General features: G+C 42.7%; 1 protein-coding gene across 1 annotated transcript in view; it reads right to left on the bottom strand.

Moving 5' to 3' along the window:
• LOC105986538 (neuron navigator 1) overlaps positions 1-23,157 on the bottom strand; it is a 147,005-nt gene that overhangs the window by 30,251 nt on the left and 93,597 nt on the right. Inside the window, exons 4-5 of the mRNA XM_013017510.1 lie at positions 1,165-1,303; positions 465-762 (exon numbers count right to left, since the gene is read on the bottom strand). Of these exons, the coding sequence (XP_012872964.1) occupies positions 465-762; positions 1,165-1,303 (437 nt within the window). The remainder of the gene's footprint in view (positions 1-464; positions 763-1,164; positions 1,304-23,157) is intronic.

Below are 23,157 nucleotides of genomic sequence, written 5' to 3'. Positions count from 1 at the left end.
TTTTTATTGTTCTGTTTTGGTTTTGTTTTGATGTGCCAGTACTGAAGCTTGAACTCAGGTCCTCATGTTCTTGTTTGGCTTTTTTTTTTTTTTGCTCAAGGCTAGTGCTCTACCATTTGGTCACACCTTCACTTCTGACTTCTGGCTGGTTAACTGTAGGTAAGTCTCTTGGATTTGTCTGCCAGACTGGATCCTCAGATCTCGGTCCCCTGAGTAGCTAGGATTACAGGTATAAGCCAGCAGCTTATACCTGGCTTGCTACTCGACCTCTTTAAAGTTTGTTTTCCTATCCGTAAAATGGAGCTAATAATACATATCTTCCCTAATTTAAGAGGACCATCACAAGATCAGATGAGAAAGCATTATGCAAACACTTGTTACCACTTCATGGATTAATAGCCTTGAGGAGGAAGAACCAAAGAACTAGGTCAATGCCCTTATCCCCTTCTTTATTTTGGGCTCACCTGCAACTTTGAGGGCACTCTGGGCTGTATGAGTGATGGGGGAGGTGACGGCCACTGGTGGGGTCTTGCCCTTCTTCAGGGACCCCGGATGTCCCAGGCTGATGGGCTTCTTCAGCTCTCCACCCTTGGACGAGTCGTCGCAGCTCTCAGGCCGCTCCCTCCGCCACTTAGAAGTCCCAGGCTCCATCTTCAGGCTGCCACTGTCGTACTCCAGTTTTTTCGGGGTTTTCTCCTCTGATTCACTAAACCAGCTCAGCCCACTTTCTGCCAGAGAGCGTTTCTCTGAGTCTGTGCGCAGCTAAGGAGAAGAGCAAGAGGCAGAGTGAGAAGAGCTAACCCAGGGGATTTAGTTTGGTCAGCAGGCAGCCCAGAGTATTATGTCAATCCAAGGTCTCTACCTACATGTCTAGGGGCTCCACAGAGAAGGTAACATGAGTCTCCCTGGGTTTCTTTTCTTTTCTTCTCCAGTTGGAAGAGCTCTTACCCATAACACTCCAGATAGGTGTGAACAAAGAACTATGACAACATTTACTGTCTTGGAAGCCTTAGCTTTTTTTCTTTTTCTTTGGCAGCTCCAAAAGAACTCGGCTAAAATCCTGTAGGATTTTAGGACTCCCATGGAGTGGGTGTGTATGTACAAACGCACACACAGCATTGCCCAGCTTGCCTTGAAGCTCATCATGTTTGCACACTCACGTACCACTACTGTGGAGTTCCTGCGAGAAGCAGTGGGAGTCGTTGGGAGGGAGTTGAGTGAGGAGCTGGCATTGAACTCCTCTGAGCTGAGGTTGTCCGAAGCATCACTGAGCCCACTGCTGAGGGAGCTGCTCTCGTCCCAGCTGCAGGATGGGAGAGAGAACACAGGGAACACAGAAGACAAGGTGAGAGATAGGCTTTCCATATTGATGGAAGAATGGTTTTAGATCTTTCTAGACCGTTCCTCCAGAAGAAACCTTGGGCTGTGCAATCTGGGTTTACCAATAATTCAAGCATGAATCACTGGCGCCTCTATACCACTTTCTTGTTCAATTCTTGTTTGCTATTTCACTGTTCTTTGCTGATCTATATTTAGCCTCCTAGAACCTTCCTTCAAAGGTTTTATATTCACTGTCTTTCCCTGAAAACTCCTTCAGCCTTCACTTCTGGTTTAGAACCTAAAATTGAACACAGGAGCATGTGTTCATACTTGTAGGAATTAATTTCTAAGTCCTCATCTCTGTGTTTAGAGCAGGCTTGTTTCTGAGCTTTGCATGTGTGCAAAGACTAAAGAGGCTAGAGATGATTTTGTGTGTGTGTGGGGGGGAGGGAGAATGAGCTGGTATTTGGAAAACTGTTCCTTTTTTTGATTTATTTTGAGTTTCAGATTATGGAACAAAAATCAGCCATACAAGTCATCTAAGAGCCTGGCCCAGAGTTCAGCTGGCCTCCCTCTAATTCCTGTGCTGGGAATAGGGAAGTGGGTGGTTTGGACATTTGGCTTTGCTTGCTCTGTAGTGATTTATTTGTATTTGTATAAATACACTGAGAAAGAGCAAAGAAAGCATGAGGATTAGAACACACTGAAGAGTTATTTAGATTTTATTACTATTAAATATAGCCATTATTAAATGACACCCAACCCTCCCCCAGGACATATGTTAAGTCTCTCTTTTGTGCAGGGCTAAAATATCACCTCCCCCATTTCACAAGAAGAGGAGATGGAAGGAAGATCAATGCTGATTTTATGATCCTATCAGCTCTTATGGGTCCAGATAAGATCTCTGGCGAGCAAACAAACAAACTATTCACAGCATGTTCTCTTAGGTCAAAGACAGAGGAAGTCTGTAGCACTGAATCTTTCATCTGAGATTAATTATCAGTAATCAAGGTCCTGGAACACAGTAAGCTCTTGCTACAGTCCAGACTTCCAAAATGAACCTTCCTTCGCTCTACATTATGGCAAGCATATAGTGCTGAAAGGCAGCCGGAGTTTATCTTCTTGGCGTTCAAGCCCTCCTGTTCCAAAATTCCTCCTAAGCTCTTTCCTGTGAGAAGAAAAGTATAAGCCTAGTATCAAAGGAGATTGGCCAGAGAATCTAAGGATTTCCTAGTGAAATTCTCTCCCATGTTCTAAATAAAAGGACAATTAAGTTGTTTTTACCTACAAGGGTAAGCATCTTCTTTGGTGCACTCCACTGGAAAGAACACACACGTGTGCTAGTACTAGAATCTGAACTCAGGGTCTGTGTGATGTCTCTTAGTTTTTTCACTAAAGGCTGGCACTCTACCACTTGAGCCACACCTCTAGTTTCTCAGTTTGTCTACTCAAGCTAGCTTTGAGCCCAGATCTTTAGATCTCAGTCTCCCAAATAGCTAAGGTGATAGATGTGAACCACCAGCACCCACTTACTTTCTATCTTAATTTTACCTTGTACCTAAGTTTTGTTTTGTTTTGTTTTGTTTGTTTTTTGCCAGTCCTGGGGCTTGAACTCAGGGCCTGGGCACTGTCCCCGATCTTCCTTTGCTTAAAGCTAGCTCTGTACCACTTGAGCCATAGTGTCACTTTCGACTTTTTCTGTTTATACTGAGGAAGCCAAGGCTTCATGCATGCTAGGCAAGCGCTCTTCTACTAAGCCACATTCCCAGCCCTTGTTTTGTTTCTAATGACAAGGACTCACCATATAATTCAGGCTAACCTGGAACTATGCAACATAGGCTGCCTTTGAACTTCTAATACTTATTTCTTGGCTTTCTGAGTGCTGGGATTACAAACCTGGGACACCACACCTGGCTCGAAGTGTTGTTTTTAATAGCATATCATTGTATCTTTCAAGGAGATAGTATCTTCATTCTCTAAGACATCCATCCATCCATCCATCCATCCATCCATCCATCCATCCATCCATCCATCCATCAATCCAGAAGGGCAGGATTACAATCTTTGCAGTTTGTGGTTCCCATTTGCTTTGTTCTGTTTGTAAACTGATGTTGCAGGCTTTCTAGTATGACAAATGATGTTTGGCTATTTGCTCCCATGTAAGATTAGGACATTCTCTATGTTACTAGAAACTCTACACATAGAGTAGGATCTGCTCACTATGGCTTTAGGATAAAGGGGAGGATTGGACTGATTCATTTAAATGTTTTCCTTCCTTCCTTCCTTCATTTCTTTCTTCTTTCTTTCTGTCTTTCTTTCTTCTTTCTTTCTGCTAGTCCTTGGGCTTGAACTCAGGGCCTGTCCCTGAGCTGTTTTTGCTCAAGGCTAGCATGTTAGCACTTGAGCCACAGCGCCACTTCTGGCCTTTTCTGTTATGTGGTGCTGAGGAATCAAACCCAGGGCCTCATACATATGAGGCAATCACTCTATCACTGAGCCACCTTCCCAGCCCAAGCAGTTACCTTTCTGAGAGTAATTGGAGGAGAGGATCCCAGAGTCTAGAGACTTTTTACATAAATGTTCAAACCGTTCTCCTGATTTTAGTTTTACTGCTATTTCCACAAAGGTATCTGATGCTGTCCCTGAGCTCTTTTGCTCAAGGCCAATTTGAGCCACAGCATCACTTTCGGTTTTCAAACTTTTTTGGTCAAACTTTTTGAGGTGTATAAGGTGTCAATATGAGTTGCTGCCAGTTTCTTCAACTGCTAGGCTTTGCATTTAGCTTTATGGTTAATAGATTAGTTCACACTTGTCATTCTGATTTTCAGCATCCCCAAATCTTATTATTCCTCTTTCTATGTAGCCAGGCAAAAGGAACGTCCTTTTTTTTTTTTGTATAATCAGCTACTGCAGAAAAGAAACTGAGTGAATGCTGCCCATTCTGAAACAATAGAAAGTCTTTGGAAAAGATTGCAGCATTTATCAGCTAGTGGATTGGAGCGCAGGGGTAAATGCCTAGTCACTGAGGTAGCAGGGAGAAAGAAAGGTAGCTTAAATATGGCACCAAAAAGAATAATAAGGAAGACAGGGCTCAGACTCATAGCAGGATATTACCTATGCTGTTTGCTAGAACGAACACTTTTATGTGTGTGTGTGCCAGTTCTGGGGCTTGGACTCTGGGCCTGAGCACTGTCCCTGAGCTTTCTCACTCTAGGCTGGTGCTCTACCACAGCTCCACTTCCAGCTTTTTGATGGTTAATTGGAGATGGGGTCTCATGGAGTTTCCTGACCAGGTTGGCGTCAAACCTCAATTCTCAGATCTCAGCCTCCTGAGTAGCTAGGATTACAAGTGTGTCCACGGGCACCCACGTAAGAAAGAATTTCCATGTTCACCCTAAGGTAGATTTCTTATCACCCTCCTATTTTTCTTTGTATTTTTTCTCACATCAATCTTTTTCTTTTTTTTTCTGCTTATGTGGTGCTGAGGAATCGAACCCAGGGCCTCAGGCATGCAAGGCAAGCACTCTACCACTGAGCCACCTTTCCAGCCCCTCACATCTATCTTACGTGCAGATAACAACTGGATAGCAACAAGTATGACCTAAATCTACTAGGACACAAAAGTAGAAGAGAACTCAAGAGACTTTTTCTTTTACAGTCTAATCTCTTCCTAAGTCCAAACAACAATCACTAACAGGAAGACATACCTGAGAGAAATGATGTACAAGTTTTTATTAGGGAGAATTTCTCAAAGAACTATGAGACCTTATCATTTGTATCTACCTTCAGAATAGAAGAGGAAATGAATATGATAAGCCTATGAAAGATGAGGTTAGATTCAAAGAGGCCAATGGAAATGAATTCCTTTGTCAGTGGAATTTTCCAGAGCAGAGCACTAAAACAGATTACACAGGTAAATGAAAGAATTTTCTCACAGGATATTTATTTGCCCATTTGCTGTTCTTCTATATCCCTTAATCCATCCTCCACAATTTACACTTTTCATTCCACTAACAGCATCCTCTTTTCTTCAACTTTTTCATCAAGAACTCTCACTTGTCAAGCACTAATGGCTCATACTTGTAATACTAGCTACTCAGGAGGCTAAGATCTGAGGATCTGAGTTCTAAGTCATCCCAGACAGAAAAGCCCACTTATCTCTAATTCATCCACAAAATGCCAGAAGTGGAGGTGTGGCTCAAGTGGTAGAAAGCCACCCGTGAGTGAAAAAGCCAAGTAAGAGGTGAAGAACCTGAATTCAAGCTTCAGTACTAACACAAAAAGATATCCGTGAACCACATGAACATAGTACAGAGAGTCAACTTACCTCCAGACCTAGAAAATTTGGTTTTAAGTGCTACTATCTAAAGTTAAATTCTATTTTGACTGGGCAAACAGCCAATGAGCATCTATTATTTATAAGGAATAGTGCCACTTGCATTAAAAAAAAAGAGAGAGAGCAGCTATCCAGAATGATCTTATAATTCAAATGTAGTGGAAAATTGGTAAATAAAACAAATAACACCCTGGAGATGTAGCTAGCATACATAAAGAATATAGAGAGGGAGTGATTTAATTCCCTGGTAAGATTGAAAAATATGTTTTTGTCAAGCTAGAATACTGATAAACCTAATGTTATCCCATCTCTCACTCCCAATTCCTGTGTCTCCAGGATTCCTATAAGATGACTGCTTTCTCACCCAATCTCTTTACAGAAATACAGGGCTATAGGAGGAGTTGGTCCCCTCATGACTGTGCAGTGGTCTGTGTGCTGCTGAAGATTCTGGCACCATCCCATACATTTGACATTAATGGACACAAATCCCATGTATCTTATGAGACATTTTTCTTTCTTTAAGGCCCAAGTCTTAAGGAAATACCCATCAAATACTAGAGCTGACACCTTTATGTATCCTTTAAGAATGACTGTAGTTTTGCTTCCTGGATACAACATTCACTGTGGGGTAAATTTATAAACATCCCTCTTCTGGAACTTTCAGTTTTCTACTGAAATTCCTAATCTAATCAACAACACAATTCACCTTTTTCTACTAAGCCTTTAAACACACATTTATAAAACACTTGTCCACTAATTGTAGCATTTGGGTTATCTGTAGATCTGTTTCTATTGGTTACCTGTCTCTGTTTCTTTCTGAGTCTTGTAATTTCTAGGATATAATCCTAAAAAAGTACATGTTGGCCAGGGGCCGGTGGCTCACACCTGTAATCCTAGCTACTCAGGAGTCTGAGATCTGAGGATCATGGTTGAAAGCCAACCCAGGCAGGAAAGTCCATGAGACTCTTATCTCCAATAAACCAATAGAAAATCTGAAGTGGTGTTGTGATTCAAGTGGTAGAGTGCTCTTCTTGAGCTGAAGAGTGCAGGAACAGCGCCCAAGCCCAGAGTTCAAGCCCTGCAACTGCCAAAAAAAAAAAAAAAAAGATATGTCCCTTCCTCCATTAGGCTGCTAGGACTGAGAACTGGGCCCACTTAACCCAAGCAGGGCTAGAGCTGGGCTTCAGTTAAACTTATCCATCTCAAATGCTCCAAGGGCAGAGCTGGGATTGTCCTTCAAGGTCCTGATCCCTGAGCATAGTGAGACTACAGAGAAAGAGTAGACTAGGCCCAACACTGCTTAGCTTCCAAGAGCATGAGGCCAGACGCATTCAGGGTAGTATGGTCCTGGGCTCCTGAGATCTATCCCTCTCAGCCCCACACAGCCCAGTCATCAAGTTTTTGTCCTGCTGTGTTTTCTTTTTTGCTGGCCACTTCTACTCCTTCAATGAAGGTCTTTGTACTTTAGAGGGGTGTTTTACAGCCCTCCTGCCTTGTCTCAGACTGCCCTGTGCTGTGCTGCGGCGCCTCTATGAAGACCAGGAGCATGCTGAGGGGAGAAGGGGATGTCTCTCCCTGTTCTCTGTCCTCAACTTCGACTCAGTGCTAGTGTTCTTAAGTAAGACATCTAAGTTAAGAATTAGGGGTAAGGGGCTGGGATGGTGGCTCAGTGGTAGAGCGCTTTCCTTGCATGCATGAGGCCCTGGGTTCGATTCCTCAGCACCACATAAACAGAAAAGGCAGGAAGTGGCACTGTGGCTCAAGTGGTAGAGCACTAGCCTTGAGCTGAAGAACTCAGAGACAGTGCCCAGGCCTAGGATTCAAGGTCCTTGACAAGAAAAAAACAAAAACAAAAAAACAAAAACCAACCAACCAATCAACAACAACAACAAAAAATAAGAATTAGGGGTAAATGGACATGTATTTGCCCGTGATTAGGACTTCTTATAGTTAGCCCACTGGTGACTTTCCAAAGTTTGTATGAAGTTAGTCTGTGGTGGGTTTGTGCTTCCTCGGGCCATGGCCCTAAGATGGAAACAGCCATGAACTCCTTCCTTCCTAGCAACTTACATCATTACCCCTTCCTCCTGGAACTTACATCAGTTACAATATCTTATATCCACACATATGTATCATACATACATACATACATATAGATATATATTTAAAGTTACAATATTTGTCATTTGTCAAACTTAATCCTGTAATTACACAAGAACTAGTTATTGTGACACTATACTCTTCTGTTCAATAAATGAACCCCTTGAGTGCCCTTGGAATAAAGCCCTTCTTCATCTAGGCAGTACGAATGGCATCTGATTATTCTCCTGTCTCCTTACCCTCTTCCTAGCACTGATAGACAGTCTCAGGAACGCAGGGTGAAAGGGGGGACTGTGAGTAGCCAGCGCCAAGGAACACTGCCCTGTTTGTGTCTGTGCAGACACGCGGCAATGCACGGGGCAGGCCTCGCTCCTCCCTCTGGGAAAAGCACCAAGGCTCACACAGCTCTTGGCTAGGACTGGTCACCCCTCCCAGACCTTCCTCATACCGTCTGCTCCCCGTATTTTGGGACGAGCTATTTCATGGAACTGGGATGGCCAAGGGAGCCTGCAGGCACACAGAGGGCCCAGGGTGTGGGCTAATAAGCGGAAGGGTGGACTAGCTTGTGACTACATCGGAAAATATTCCGTTGCTTCTCTGTCCCAGCATGATTGTCAAAAGTCGGGCTTGAACACTGAATCCCATGGTTCTCCTTCTGCCCAGATCATGCATGCATGACCAACCAGTACCCAAGTCTCTTAATTGATTTACTAGTCGATGGGTAAGAGCTGGAGGTATGGGACTGTACTTTCTACTCTGAGAGTAAAGAAATATCTTCAGTGCAACAAGCTGGTTATCAAAGCTTGCTTTCTCTCTTATTCTCTCTGGATTATTTTTACTCATCAGTAATATTTAGGGAATTTGAAGTCTAATGTTGACTTTCTAGGAGATACATAGGACATTGTGCCTTCCCATGTAGGAGAGCGGAGCTGTTCTTACTATCTAAACTGGAAACAGGCTTCAAGAAGCTAGAAGCTGTTTGACAAGACATTGTACCCAAATTGGAGGAACTCAATCATCAAACCAACAATGAAGCCAGATTTGGAGGCAGAAGTCTTTCTAGTCTCCATCACTGAACCAACCAAAATACACTCATGTCAGACAGGAAGGAGGGTGGAACATTCAGAGCTATAACTTCCTATTATCTCATGTGCCAGAGTGCATGGATGGTGGCTGTCAGTCAAACAGTTAATAACTAGCTAGGCAATTAAATAAGAAACAATGACAAAATGTAAATCAGACCAGCATCTGATAGCCAGGATCAGTGGGAGGCTAGCAATCTGATAATGTGTCTTAGGTAAGAGTGTCAATAAGCCAGGAGCTGTTATATCTGGCCTATAATCCTAGCTACTCTGGAGGCTGAGATTAGAGGTGATGGATTAAAGCCAGCCCAAGCAGGAAAGTCCCCTGAGACTCTTATCTCCAATAAACTACCAAAAACAAAAAAGTTGGAAGGTGAGTTGAGGCTCAAGTGGTAGAGCAATTAGCCTTGGGCAAAGAAAGCTCAGGAACAAAACTCAGGCCCAGAGGTCAAGCCCTAGGACTGGTTAAAACAAAACAAAACAATGATTGTCAGTGAATATTTCTTAGGCTAGAGTATTTTATGATATCTTTTATGAATCTCCAATTATTCTTGGTACTTTAAGGAGACAGGGTTAAAAAGGTAGATGTGCAATCAGCCTAAGTTAGAATTAAATATGTAAAGTCTAAAAATAGATCTGTTCTCTCAAGGAGGCTGACCTTAGAGGCTACAAGTGGATGGAGCTGACCTCAATGAATGCACTTCTGTGGGCCAGAATTCATTCCTCATACTTGCTCTGGTCTTGAACATTTCCATAACATTCTCGGAACTATATTAGGAAAGAGATAAGACCCAGCTTTCCTTGTTTACTACCTAGAGAAGACATTTGGGTACATGATGGATAGATGAGCTAGATTAGGTCTTATGAAATTATCAGTGCTGTGGATACAAAGTAGTTCAACCACAAGTAAGTTTAGTTGCAGGCTTAGTCTACATTTTAGCACCTGTTTGCGTCTAGAGTCTAATAGTGGATTCTAAACTCTTAGCAAGAAGAGACCAAGTATCTGAGACAAATGACAAAAATGACTTTTTTTTTTTTGCCTAAGCCTAGTTGAACACTTTTGACCAAGAGAAAACATGTTTGGAATGGTCTTCAATCCAAAGTTCCAAAGAGATCTCTCTTCATTCATCATCTGAGCTTTCTCCAGGCCATTTCTGGAAGTGAGCCACTTGGCTGCAAGTCGTGCCATAGTTCCCTCAGGGCCACTTAATCATGGAGATGCGGGCTCCTACGCAGGGAACTAGCCAGTGATGTTTCATCTTTTGTCCCTGCAACAAGTGGACTCTCTTGTGGTGGGTTTTGTTCTTGTTTGTTTTTGCCGATACTGGCACTTGAACTTTGGGCTTAGGAACTGTCCCTTAGCTTTTTCACTCAAAGTTGGAGCTCTACCACTTGAGTCACTAGCCTTGGGTGGCTAACTGGAGATAAGAATCTCATGGATTTTCCTGCCCAGGCTAGCTTAGAACCATGATCCTCAAATCTCAGCCTCCTGATGGCCAGGATTACAGGTATAAGCCACTAAAAATGAGAATTTTTAACAAGGTGATAATCTAGATCTGTATTATGAGCTGCATGAGTCTACTGGGTATATAATATGTGGCTAGATCCTGTTGGGATCACAGTAAGATTTCAAACCTTGGTAGGGAAAAAATAATATTGTGTATTAACAGTTTCTAATTTAGTCTATTAATAATTTCTGACAGATACATATTAAAACAATAATCCAAATTTACTAGGTAAGTGTTATTAGTAATTTACTAGGAAGTGCTCTATGAGGGAGAATGATGAAATGGATAACATTGATCAAGATTCCCTGTACTCCTAAATTAATATTTTGAGTTGAAACTCCTTGGTACAACTACTGAAAAATAATAGAAGATATTAAAAAGAAAAGGACACATCATAACTAATTTCACCTTTAAAAAGTGTTTCTATTAGAAAATTTAAAATTACGTATGTGGCCTTTATTACATGTTTATTAGAAAATACAAATCTAAACTTGTGGTCGGTGCAATGTCAGCTGTGAAGAGCTGGAATTCACCAGTTGCTATTGTAGTTACATTTGGGCCATGCTTGAAAAAGCTATGGTCTGCAGTTGACCTTCACCTGATTCTTCACTTTAGGGCATCAAATATGGCAGAATTGTCAGGTGCACATATTGATTAGCCACAGTCTTCAGAGGATATTCAATAAGTTATAAAGGATTAAAAAATGGAAAAAATAATGGGAACTTAAAAAAAATAATGGAAGCATTTAGAGTGTAAGTGGGCAATCCTGTGATGCTTTGCTTTGAAAATTCATCCAGACCACCTAGAAAAGCTTGTTCTCAAAGTCAGTTACCTCTCTTGCTCCTCACCCCCATGTGGCCTGAGAGAGCTCCAAGAGCAAGGGGGAGTGGAGTGTCTGCTTCATTTCAAGTCTGTGGTTTGGCTGGGATCACAGCAAGCCAGCCTGATCTGGCCAACAAAGCCAAGCAATGGGAGAAGAGGATGAATTGCAGAGTGAGAGATTTAGAGGAAGAGAGGGTGGATGGAGCAGAAGAGACGCCAATGTAAATGATTTAGAGCTAAGAGTCTGCCAAGTCTTAAGAGTAAAAGATGACTAAGAAGACGGGACTCTAAAGAACAAGGTAACTAGAGTCTTATATGGAACTGGAGGATGTGTACAACTAGGAGAATTTATTTGGCCCTTTTGATATATTGGCAGTAAGCTCATATTATTCAAGAAAACGAATGGTTTCAATAAGTTGTTTAAAGATACATGCTAAATTCTAGTTGGAGTTCCAGAACTACTTGATTAATTTGTTCAACCCTCAAACGCTAAGGATAATTTTTTTTTTTTTAAACCAGGGCTGAGAACCGAACCCAGGGCCTTGCACGGGCCAGGCGGGCGCCTTTCCGCTGGGCTAAACCCCCAGCCCCATGCTAAGGATAATTTAATGAATGAACAATGGGCTGGAAATATTGAAAACAAGAGAAAATAGTCATTAGAACTTTGGAGGCCCCCCCCCACTTTGGGTATCCAAATGGAAAGGTTACAAAGATGAATTCCACAGATTTTGGAAATATTTCCTGAAGATCAAACTTCAGTGAAGGGAAAGCCTAGAAAAGTATGTCCTGATACTTTCCTGTTCCTTGGTTATGGCGTTCAATTCTGAAATCACAGATTTCCATTGTTCGCTTTTTCTCTTAAGTCAGTGAGCTGTAATTTCTACAGTGACTACCAAAGTTCCCTGTGGCATTTAGAAAAAGAGTCAGAATAAATAAATACAGAGCTAGTACACCACCAGGAATAAAAAAATAAAACAAAAACAAAAACCACCCTGATGTGCATCCTGATGAGTATTCTTTCTGTGTGTGCGTGTGCATGTGAGCCAGTACTAGGGCTTAAACTCTGGGCTTGGGTACAGTCCAGACTGGAGTTCAAGGCTAGTATTCTACCACTTGAGCTACAGTTCTGCTTCTGGCTTTTTTTTTTTTTTTTGGCCGGTTGTGGGGCCTGAACTCTGGGCCTGGGTGCTGTCCCTCAGATCTTCAGCTCGGCTAATGCTCTACCACTTGAGCCACACCGCCACTTCCAGCTTTTTCTGCTTATGTGGTGCTGAGGAATGGAACCCAGGGCCTCATGCAAGCAAGGCAAGCACTCTACCACTGAGCCACCTTCCCAGCCCTGCTTCTGGATTTTTAATAGTTAGCTGGAGATAAGAGTCTCAGGGACTTTCCCGTCTGAGCTAGCTTTGAATCTTGATTCTCAGATCTCCTCTTCCTGAGTAGCTAGGATTATAGGCATTAGACTCCAGTGCTTCGATCCCTTAGCACATTTTTCCCCCAATGGTTACTTCTGATGATGCTTGATGTAACAAAAAAGTAAGAAAAACTGCTTCAGAAGTTTCAGTCCCAACTTCAGTCCATTTTGGCCCTTCCTTGCTGAAGTTCTAACCACCTTCAGCATCCCACTTAAATTCACTCCTTCCTACAAGGTTAACATTTTCTTTTTACTTATTTTTTTAGTGGTGGCAGTGGGTCTAGAGGCTCAGATCCCAGCAGGACTCCACTCAGTCACAGTAAAGCCAAGAGTCTCTGATCCTGTTCTAGACAAATGCTATTACTGCAGTGCTAGAAGGATCATCTACTGGCATAGGACACTTACTTACTGGCCCAGAGAATCCTATAGTTACACATGAAATTCTCCAAGTTCAATGTTCTGGTATCTGACCATCCTTCCAACATGTGACCATAATCCAGAAACATTTCCTTAGAAAGGAATGTCATCTTGCCTCATACATTCCCTTTTGCCTCCAAAGTAAAGAGGTTTTTAAACCTCTTTCCACACCTTGCGCTGGGGATGGAACCGAGAGCTTTGCACCTGCTAAGCATGTGCTTTACCACTGAGATTCAGCCCCAAACATGGTTACACTCCCCCAAATTAATATGTTAGAGTTCTAACTCCCAATAACTGACTAGTGTTGAGAGTTGGGGATACTTTGGGCAAGTAATAAAGGTTAAATGAGGTCGTAAGGGTGGAACGCTAATCTGATAGCACTAGTGTCCTTAGGGGAAGAGAAAGAGACTGGAGCCCGCTCAGAGTGCTGTGCACGGAGGGAAGGCCACGTGGGGACAGACTGAGAAGGCAGCTGTCTAGAAGACAGGAAGGGATGTCACCAGAAACCAATCCTGTTGCGCCTCGATCCTGTACTTCCAGTCCCTAGACCTGGAAGAAAGTACATTTCAATTTAAGTCACCCGACTTGTGGTATTCTGTGGTGGCAACCTGAGCAGACTACCAGAACTTAAGTGATGGAAATTAATGTATTTATGTACACGTTAATATCCCCACTGGGCTACAGCGAACACCAACCACTTCCCCAGGTCAGGTTAGCTTTCACTTCACAGATTGCTATCATCGGTTTTTGTTTTGTTTTCTGTCATGCTACCACAGGTCACTTCACCTGAAATAAAAAACCCAACTCCAGCAGTAGAAGCTAGGATTCAAGAAAGTCAAGGAGTTGAGCAAAGTGGAAGAAATGATCACCGCTGCTCTAACTTCACATTCACAATAATCCCAGAGAAATTCCATGTTTCCCTGGTGAAAGCAGGTTCTCTGTGTGTTCCTCTAATGACATGATACACAACTGTTCAGCCTGCAAAGAGCTTGGATAACACTCTGTGGACCCCAATGGATATAATTGGATTAGAGGTATCAATCGATTTTATTGGGATCTTAATGTGGGAAAGGGTAATTGCAGGGTATCTGAGGGAGAGACAGGGAAGTGAGAATCTAAGGAGAAGACATGAGAGACTGTTTCCAAAATGTGGGTTAAAGCTTTGCCATGTCAGCTGGCAGAGCCAGAGCAAAGAATAAAGAGCAGAAAGTTGAGCTGTTCAAAGGGAGTCTCCTTAATTAGGACCAACTGTGAGTGCGGAATGCTGACTCCGCTGGCCACAATTTATTTGAGTTTTCTCTAGTTTCAGAGATTTCCCTTTTGCCTGCCTCAAGCCTTTCCCTTCATCTACTTCTTTCACAGGGACAGCAATGAAAACATAAGCACCTTCTTCTCCTGTTCAGATGTTTTCAAGTCAAGAAGTAATAACCTACTGGATGCTGGTGGCTCACGCCTATAATCCTAAATAGTCAGGAGGCTGAGATCTGAGGACTACAATTCAAAGCCAACCCAGGCAGGCAAGTCTGTGACACTCTTGTCTCCAATTAATCACTAAAAAGCCAGAAGCAGAGCTGTGGCTGAAATGGTAGCACACTAGCCGTGAGCATAAAACCTTAGGACGGGGCCCATGATCTGAGTTCAAGACCCAGGACCAGCAGATATATACACACACAACTGAAATTCTTCAAAGACTTTAAGATAACTGGAAATCTCTCAGCTTTACCTTCAAAGGATAAAAGGCAGTCCTTCACAGAGTGCTAGAGGGGTGAGGCTGAAGAATTAAGTTCATGGTATACCTGTAAGGAAATGTCACAACAACCCCCCCCCCCCCCCCCCCGCCCCATCCCATTTGTATAACTAATGTATGCTAATAAAAAAAAACCTTTAGAAAAAGAAAGGCAGCTCATTGGAGCAGGCTCTGGAATGCTGAACACAGGCTTCTATCAAAACTACTATTGCTTTTTTTTCTGGTTTATATTGGGGTTGAACTCAGGGCTTTCTACTTGCTAGACAGATACTCTACCACTGAGCCACACCTCCAGCCTTTTCTTGACATAGTTATTTCTGAGACATGAACTTGTGTCCTGCTAGGATGTGCAGCTAGACTGCAATCTTCCTGTTTTATTGTTAGTGTGACCTTTGGCTTCCCACTGTAGCTAAGACGATTGGTGTACCACAATGTCAGTTTCTTCCATTAGGATGGAGTCTCATGAACTTTTTTTCATGAATTGGCCTGAAACCATGATCCTCCTGATCTCAGCCTTCCATAGCTACTCATGTGTCAATGTGCCTGGCTATTGGTTGAGAAGGGATGGGGGGGCTGTCCATGAACTTTACTGTCCAGCCTGGCCTCAAATGGTGATGCTCCCATTCTCAGCCTCAAAAGTAGCTAGGATTATAAGCAATGAATCATTGGCGTCCAGATCACTACTGCTCTTTATTATTGAAGTTGAATTAATATAGTTGCCTTACATTAAGTTTCCCCGATAAAACAAATCATTAAATTCATACACACACACACACACACACACACACACACACACACAGACACACACACACATGTATATTTGGTCATGGGGCTTGAACTCAGGGCCTGGGTGCTGTCCCTGAGCTCTTTGCTCAAGGCTAGTGGTCTACCACTTTGAGCCACAGTGCCACTTCCAACTAAAATATTTAGCAAGTTTAACATCAGGGAAAATTATTTTGACTGTTGGTCAAGAAAAATATTTTGTAAGATATGGTAGCACATGCCTGTAAATCCTAGTATCTGGGGAGGCTGAAGCAGGAGGACCTCAATTTCAAGGCCAAACTCAAATACACACTATGTTAGGAAAGAAGAGAGGAAGAAGGAAGAGAAGGAGGTGGAGGGGCAGTAGGGGGAGGTGTCTTGAAAACCTTTAGTTCAGTTTGCAAGCAACATATCCTTCTCCTAAATCCAATACAGATATCTGACCTCAGGATTTTAGGAGAGGGATGAACATGATATATATGCTGTCTTACCCACATTCTTCCTAATACGATTCCTTAGATTCTACTGCACAGTTCCCAAACCACTGGCCAATTGAAAAGGAATAATAAGACAGCATTTGCATTTCTGCTTCTCTTCTAAGAGGCACTGTCAGTAACTGTGAAATGTAGAAAATATTTTGGTTAAGGACCTAAGTCACAGAGTCTCTATAACAACTCAATTCTGCCAAAAGAGCTCAAAAGCAGATGACACACACACACACACACACACACACACACACACACACACGAATACAACTACATTCCAACATGTTACTTATGGACACTTTAAAAAACAAATTTCATGTTGCTTTCATATGTTAGTTATCCTTTAGACTTTTTTAACCTTACAAAAATGCATAAAAAACCACGGTGGGCACTGGTAGCTCACACCTGTAAGATTTGCTGAGATTTGTGGATCTATCTTGGTTCCAAGCCAGTTTGTGCGTAAAAGTTAATTGGAGACACCGTCTCCAATGAACTCCCCAAATGCTACACTGGAAGTGTTGCTCAAGTGGTAGAGCATTATATATATATGTGAAAAAGATTAGGGAGAATGTGAGGTCCTGAGTTCAAGCCCTGGTTCCAGCACCAAAAAAATAAAAGCCATTCTTAGTTTATGAGTCATACAAAAACAGACACTGTCTCAGAATTGGCCAAAAGTTTGCCAGCCTCAGGCCCAATCCAAAAAGGACCCTCTTAAGGCTTAAAAAGAAATAACTATTTGTCAACTGACAAGTCTTAGATGAAAAGGAACTCTGGACCAAGAGTGACTTGGATTTCTACTTGCATATGTCTTTTAGAGCCTTACTGATCTAACCTGCTTGGTTTACAAAGTCCAAGTCAAAAATTGTTTTCAGCCAGCAGTACTACTGTCTCAGTTTGACTCAAGAAAAAGAAAATGGAGAGCGAGGAACAAGGGAAGGAAAGAGGGAGAGAAGCATTATGCTGTTAATGCTCACGCCAACCACCTATCTTAGAAGCAGGCAATGCCTTCAAGTAGGATGGTAGTTTTTAGAATGATTTATGTAGGGTTGACAGAAGCAAAGCTCTTTTGAGTTGGAAACACAAATCTTGCTACATAGACAGGTTGAAAGAAGTCATACAGAGTGCATATGCCCAGCATATGTTTTGGTTACACATATGGCAACAAACCAAAGTCCTTGATATTAACAAGCTGCCATTCATCTTCAGATCTCAAATCACCCTGTTAGTGCAAAGTGAGGATCAGAAGGAGTAGGAAAAAAAAAAAAAGTGGGTGTGGCTAGGAATCAGGTCTTCCATTCATACTCCAGGCTAAAGAATCTATGCAATCCTGAACCCCTTCTGGCAGCTCGAAGAGCCTCAGGCAGGGTGGCTGGTGTGAAATGCTGATCTGGCAATAAACACCTCCAGTCTGGGAGCTGCCCTCTGCCCAGTAGGCTCCCCACCACCATGAAACCAAGTGCCAGGCATTCCCTTTGCACAAATCACTCCCCTACCCCCCACCATTTTTTACTTCTTTGTATAACATTCCATATTCTCATTCACTAGAATCCCTGAGCTTCCATTTTCACCCTTTCCCCCCTCTTTTACTGTATTAAACAAGAAGTTCACTCCAGCTCCACTATAGATCTTTTCCCCCTATTCACTGAGCTTCCTTGTTCAGCCAAAAATGTTTACATGTTGACTCTAAATAAAGAGCTGGTGAATGAAGCAACCAAGCTTTTCTGCTTATAATTATCTTGATGCTGTCCACATTCAAGCTACCAAAGAAAAACCAAACAAGGTACATCAAAAAGGAAAGGCAATAAAACGGGAATAAACACAAATTCCAAATCCGGAAGCTTAAACAGAAAACAATTGAATGTTAAGTCCTCAAAGCCTGTCTGTATACCCACTTCCCTAGCATGCATGTAGGGGTGACACCCAGGCTCCCCTTCAGTCCAGAGGATATATTCAGGACCAAGGTCCAGACAGTGAGAGCAGTAAGATGCTTCACAGTATACATAAAGGGAAAGTCATCCAAAGTTACCCAAGGACCCATCATCAGTTATTGAAGTATTTATTGCAAGTTAAGCTACTTATTTTTCTATTTTTTTCATATCAAAAATAACATTGAGCCAGGCGCTGGTGGTTCACACCTATAGACTTAGCTGCTCAGGAGGCTGAGATCTGAGGATCGGGATTCAAAGCCAGCCTGGTCAGGAAAGTCCATGAGACTGTTATCTTCAATTAACCAGTAGGAAATGGGAAGTAGCACTGTGGCTCAAAGTGGTAGAGTGCTAACCTGGAGCGGGTAAAAGCTCTGGGGCAGGGCCCAAGCCCTGAGGTCAAGCCTGACAACTGACAAAAAAATAAAGTAACATTGAGAAACCAATCCACTCAAAATGCAAGCACTTCTCTTAGGAATTCACACCCTCTTGAGAGGTGTGAGAATTTCAGTGGACAACCTTGGAGGTTGAGAGTAACCCAGTTCAAAGATAGGGCAGGAAAATACAAGATTTTATGTGCAATTAACCACCAAAAAGGCAGAAATGAAGCTGCGGCTCAAGTAGTAGAGCACCAGCTTTGAGTAAAAAAGCTAAGGGACAGAGCTCAAGCCCTGAGTTCAAGTCCCAATACACAGAGAGAGAGAGGGGGGGGAGGGAGAGGGAGGGAGGGAGGGAGGGGGAGAGAGAAACATTACAAATTAAATGCAGACTCACACAAAAATAGTTACCATCCTTCTGCTAAATATAAAGGAAAATAAAGACCTCAGGTTAGTGAGATTCATAAGTAAAATCAAAGATGAGGACATTTTCTATATGCATAAACTTTTTGATGCCATTCCTGCAAACCATACTAATAAGGCTGCTTTGAAGTTCTGACCTCTGTGATTTGGCTTAATTTCTACATTCCCAAACTTGTGCACCCCCCTCCACATTTGAATTTAAGTTAAAAATATCAATCATGTATGGTGGCACTGGTCATAAAGGTGGAGTACTGGTTAATAGTCTCTGTCTCTTTTTGTGCAGGTACTAGGGCTTGAACACAGGGCTTGGGCATGGTCCCTCAGCATCTGCATTCAAGTGTGGCACTCTACTACTTGAACTACACCTCCACTTCCAGATTTTTTGGTGGTTAATAGGAAATAGGCTCATGGATTTCTCTGCCTGGGCTGGCTTTGAGTCTTGGTCTTCAGATCTCTTGTGAGTAACTAGGATTACTGGCATGAGCCACCAGTATCTAACAAATCTCTCTTTTTACCTATCCAAAAGGAGGCCCCAAAGGGGATGCAAAGGAGGCTTATCAATTTATTACTGGGATTGATTATTGAGCACCACAATGGGTACCCTGATATTCATCTAAAAAGGAAACAGATGTGAGAAGGTAGGAGAATATAAGGACACTTTTCATTTTGTTATTGAACTTAAAAAAAAAAGTCTCTGTGGATTCAACTGTCAAGATTTCCATTGTAGCAAAGCAACCCATGCAAAAGTCTGAGACTGCTTTGTGGGAAGTTGCTGAACACTTAATCACCAGGCAGGCTGGGATCTGACTCAACATTAGTTATTACTTTTTCCCACCCAGTCAGGCCTAACCAACCTCACCTCTGCACTGCTGGACAAGCATGCAGTAGGGTCCTACACATAGCCAGAGGAAAGCTTGAAAGACTCAGGTTCCTGGAAAACAATGATAAGTAACTGAGAACATAAGTTGTGCCAATGGCTCACACCTGTAATCCTAGTTATTCAGGAGGCTGAGTTCTAAGGATCAAAGACTGAAGTCAGCCCTGGGGCAGGAAAGTCCATGAGACTTTTTATCTCCAATTACCCATTAAAAAGCTGGAAGTAGCCTAGTACCGGTGGCTCACGCCTCTAATCCTAGCTACTCAAGAGGCTGAGATCTAAGGATCTCGGTTCAAAGCCAGCCCTAGCAGGAAAGTCCGTGAAACTCTTATCTCCAATAAACCACCAGGAAACCGGAAGTGGCTCTGTAGCTCAAGTGGTAGAGTGCTAGCCTTGAGCTGAAGAGCTGAGGGACAGCGCTCAGGCCCAGAGTTCAAGGTCCCCTTCCCCCACCCCCCGCCACCAAAAAAAAAAAAAGCTGGAAGTAAGCCACGTACTAGTGACTCATACCTGTAATTGTAGCTACTCGGGAGGCTGAGATCCGAGGATTACAGTTTAAAGCCAGCCTGGGCAGGAAAGTCCATGAGACTTTTATCTCCAATTAACCACCAGAAAACTGGAAGTGGCACTGTGATAGAGTACTAGCCTTGAGCAAAAGAGCTCAAGGACAGCATCCAGACCAAGTTCAAGCCCCAGACCACCACCACTACCAACAAAAAGCTGAAAAAAAAAAAAAAAGCTGGAAGAAGAGGTATAGGTGTGGCCTTGAATAAAAAAGCTAAGAGACAATGTCCAAGCCCTGAGTTCAATCTCCAGTGCTTACATGCACATGCGCACACACACACACACACACACACACACACACACACACTCACTCACAAAAATACAATAGTTATCATACACTCACCATTTCAATATGCATGCCAGGTACTTCACATGCAACCTGTTTTATCTCCATGTCAATCCTGAGATACTTTAATATGCCAGAGAAACTGAAACTCAAGACCAACAAAGTTCTACACCCACAATCTTACAAGAGTCAATTTCTTGTCATTTGCCCTTTTTTTTTTTTTCCTTTTTGGTTGGTCATGGGGCTTGAACTCAAAGCCTGGGCACAGTCCCTCAGCTCTTTAGCTCAAGGCAAGCACTCTACCACTTGAGCCACTGAGCCACTTGCGGTTTTCTGGTGGTTTATTGGAGGTAAGAGTCTTACAGATTTTCCTGCCTAGGCTGGCTCTGAACGGCAATCCTCAGATCTCAGACTCCTGAGTAGTTAGGATTACAGGCATGAGCCACCGGTGCCTGGCTTCTGTTCATTTTTTTTTTTTAAACCACAACATATATTAAAAAGAAGCCCATCAGGATATAGATGAAAGTTAGGGATGGTCACAAAAGAGCAAAACCAAATTAGGTATTTTCTTGGGTCACTGGGGATCACTTGACATTACTTCAGCAATGCATTATTGACAGCTTTCCAAACGGTGTTCCATTAGAGGGTGAAGACCATTTAGGCATCTCTAGGGTCTCTTGGAACACAAAAAAAGTCATCTTCAGGTCAAATTGTGTCTGAGCTGTCACTTTACACTGATCCTCAGTAGTTACTGACATTTGGGATTCAGAATTGTGAAAAAGAAATGAGGTTAGTTCCTAGACCTCAAGAAGCTTGCAAACCAAAACATAATTTGTTTTAAGGGCTGACATGTTCCTAGTAACTACAGAAGAGGTATAGAACACACTGTGTGACTTCGCAGAAACCTTCCACAGTTGGTCAAACTGGTTTCTACAGTTTCCAAAGACAAATCATTGTACTTTCTCAAATCACCACCAAATAAAATCTCATCACCACAACGCCTGCAGTAGAATGAGCAGAAAATCAATGGATGCTGAGCTGTCAGCCAGAGAACAGCACTGATCATTTAACTGATTTGGCATTTGTAGGTAGGTCATTCTCTGTGTGTGTGTCTGTGTATGCCTGTCCTGGGGCTTGAATTCAGGGCCTGGGCACTATCCCTTAGCTTTTCACTCAAGACTAGCACTCTACCACTTGAGCACAGTGCTACTTCCAGCTTTTTGGTGGTTAATTGGAGATAAGCATCTAATGGAACCTGGCACTGGCAGGCACTGGTGGCTTACGCCTGTAATCCTACCTATGCAGAAGGCTGAGATCAAAGGATTTCAGGTCAAAGCCAGCTTGGGCAGGAAAGTTCTGTGACTCTTCAATTAACCACCAGAAAACCAGAAGTGGTGATGAGGTTCTAAGTGACAGAGCGCTAGCCTTGAGCAAAGAGTTCAGGGATGGAGTTCAAACCCCATGACCAAAAAATGTCTCATGGACTTTCATGCCCAGACTGGTTTGGACCCTCTATCATTTGATCTCAGCCTCCTAAGTAGATTATAGGTGTGAACAAGTCATCCTTCTTTCAACTACCTCATTCCTGTATCTTTTCCTCCTGGAACTCTTACAGAGAACCCTACCTGGTCTTTGTATGTAAGTCCAATTTTCTGAAATTTGCTTGGCAAAGGAAATCTTTGTGATTCACCTATAAAGAACTCAAAAGACCAGTCTTTCCCTGGTTGAGAGAGGAAGAAATGATACGAGCCCTTACTGGTAAGGCCACTCTATTGAGACATTTGGCTCAGGGCAGGCCCCACTGACCGAGGTGGGTAGCAAGGAGAGGCAGGATGTGGGGCATATTAATGGGGACTGGTTGGTCTCCATGTGGGGGTAACCTTCACTTTCCATGACTGTGGAGAATGGAAGGACACTATTTGGTGACCCCAGGGAAGACACAGTTTATGATGTGATCAATAAGGTTGTGTGATTTGGCTATATCAAGACTCCATATTTAATGTGGAAACTGAAAGAAGACTCTAGAAACTTTTCTCAAGGGACCATAAGGAAAAGTTGCTTTTTTTTCTTAGATTGTTCAGTGGCATATGTGACACAAAAGGCAAGTGAAGGGGGCAAGGTGCTGAACAGAGGGTGAGGTTGCTTCTTTGCTGGGCTCTCTGATATGTGGGATGGTAATGTTCAGCAGTGTTGGACTGGCTGGTATAGCAGTAGTGTCTCTGTGGTGTGCTTGCTTTAACATTCTCTTATTATTGCAGTCATAGAAAAGAATCTTTTTCTGGTCTATTATAAAGAAATGAGAAATCTGGACCAAGCCAAAGTAGGAAGAGAAAAATACGAAAAGAATTGCTCATGGGGCTGGGAATGCGGCTTAGTGGTAGAATGCCTGCCTAGCATGCATGAAGCCTTGGATTCGATTCTTCACTACTACATAAACTTCCAGAAAAAGCTGGAAGTGGTGCTGTGGCTCAAGTAGATCGCTAGCCCTGAGCAGAGAGAGGCTCAGGGGCAGAGCCCAGGCCCTGATTCAAACCCTAGGACCAGAAGAAAAAAAAAAGCTCATTGGTTCTATATCATTTTTAAATTCCAAGAGAAAGAAGCATTAAAAAGAAAATCTGGCCAGGTACTGGTGGCTCATGCCTGTAATCCTAGATACTCTGGAAGCCAGCCCGGGGAAGAAAAGTGTGAGCCTTTTATTTCCAATCAACCACC

This window comes from Dipodomys ordii, unplaced genomic scaffold, assembly GCF_000151885.1.
Source record: "Dipodomys ordii isolate 6190 unplaced genomic scaffold, Dord_2.0 Scaffold35, whole genome shotgun sequence".
NCBI classification, from domain to species: domain Eukaryota; kingdom Metazoa; phylum Chordata; class Mammalia; order Rodentia; family Heteromyidae; genus Dipodomys; species Dipodomys ordii.
The sequence above is the reverse complement of the archived record's forward strand: the minus strand, read 5'-3'. Positions and strand labels throughout refer to the sequence as shown.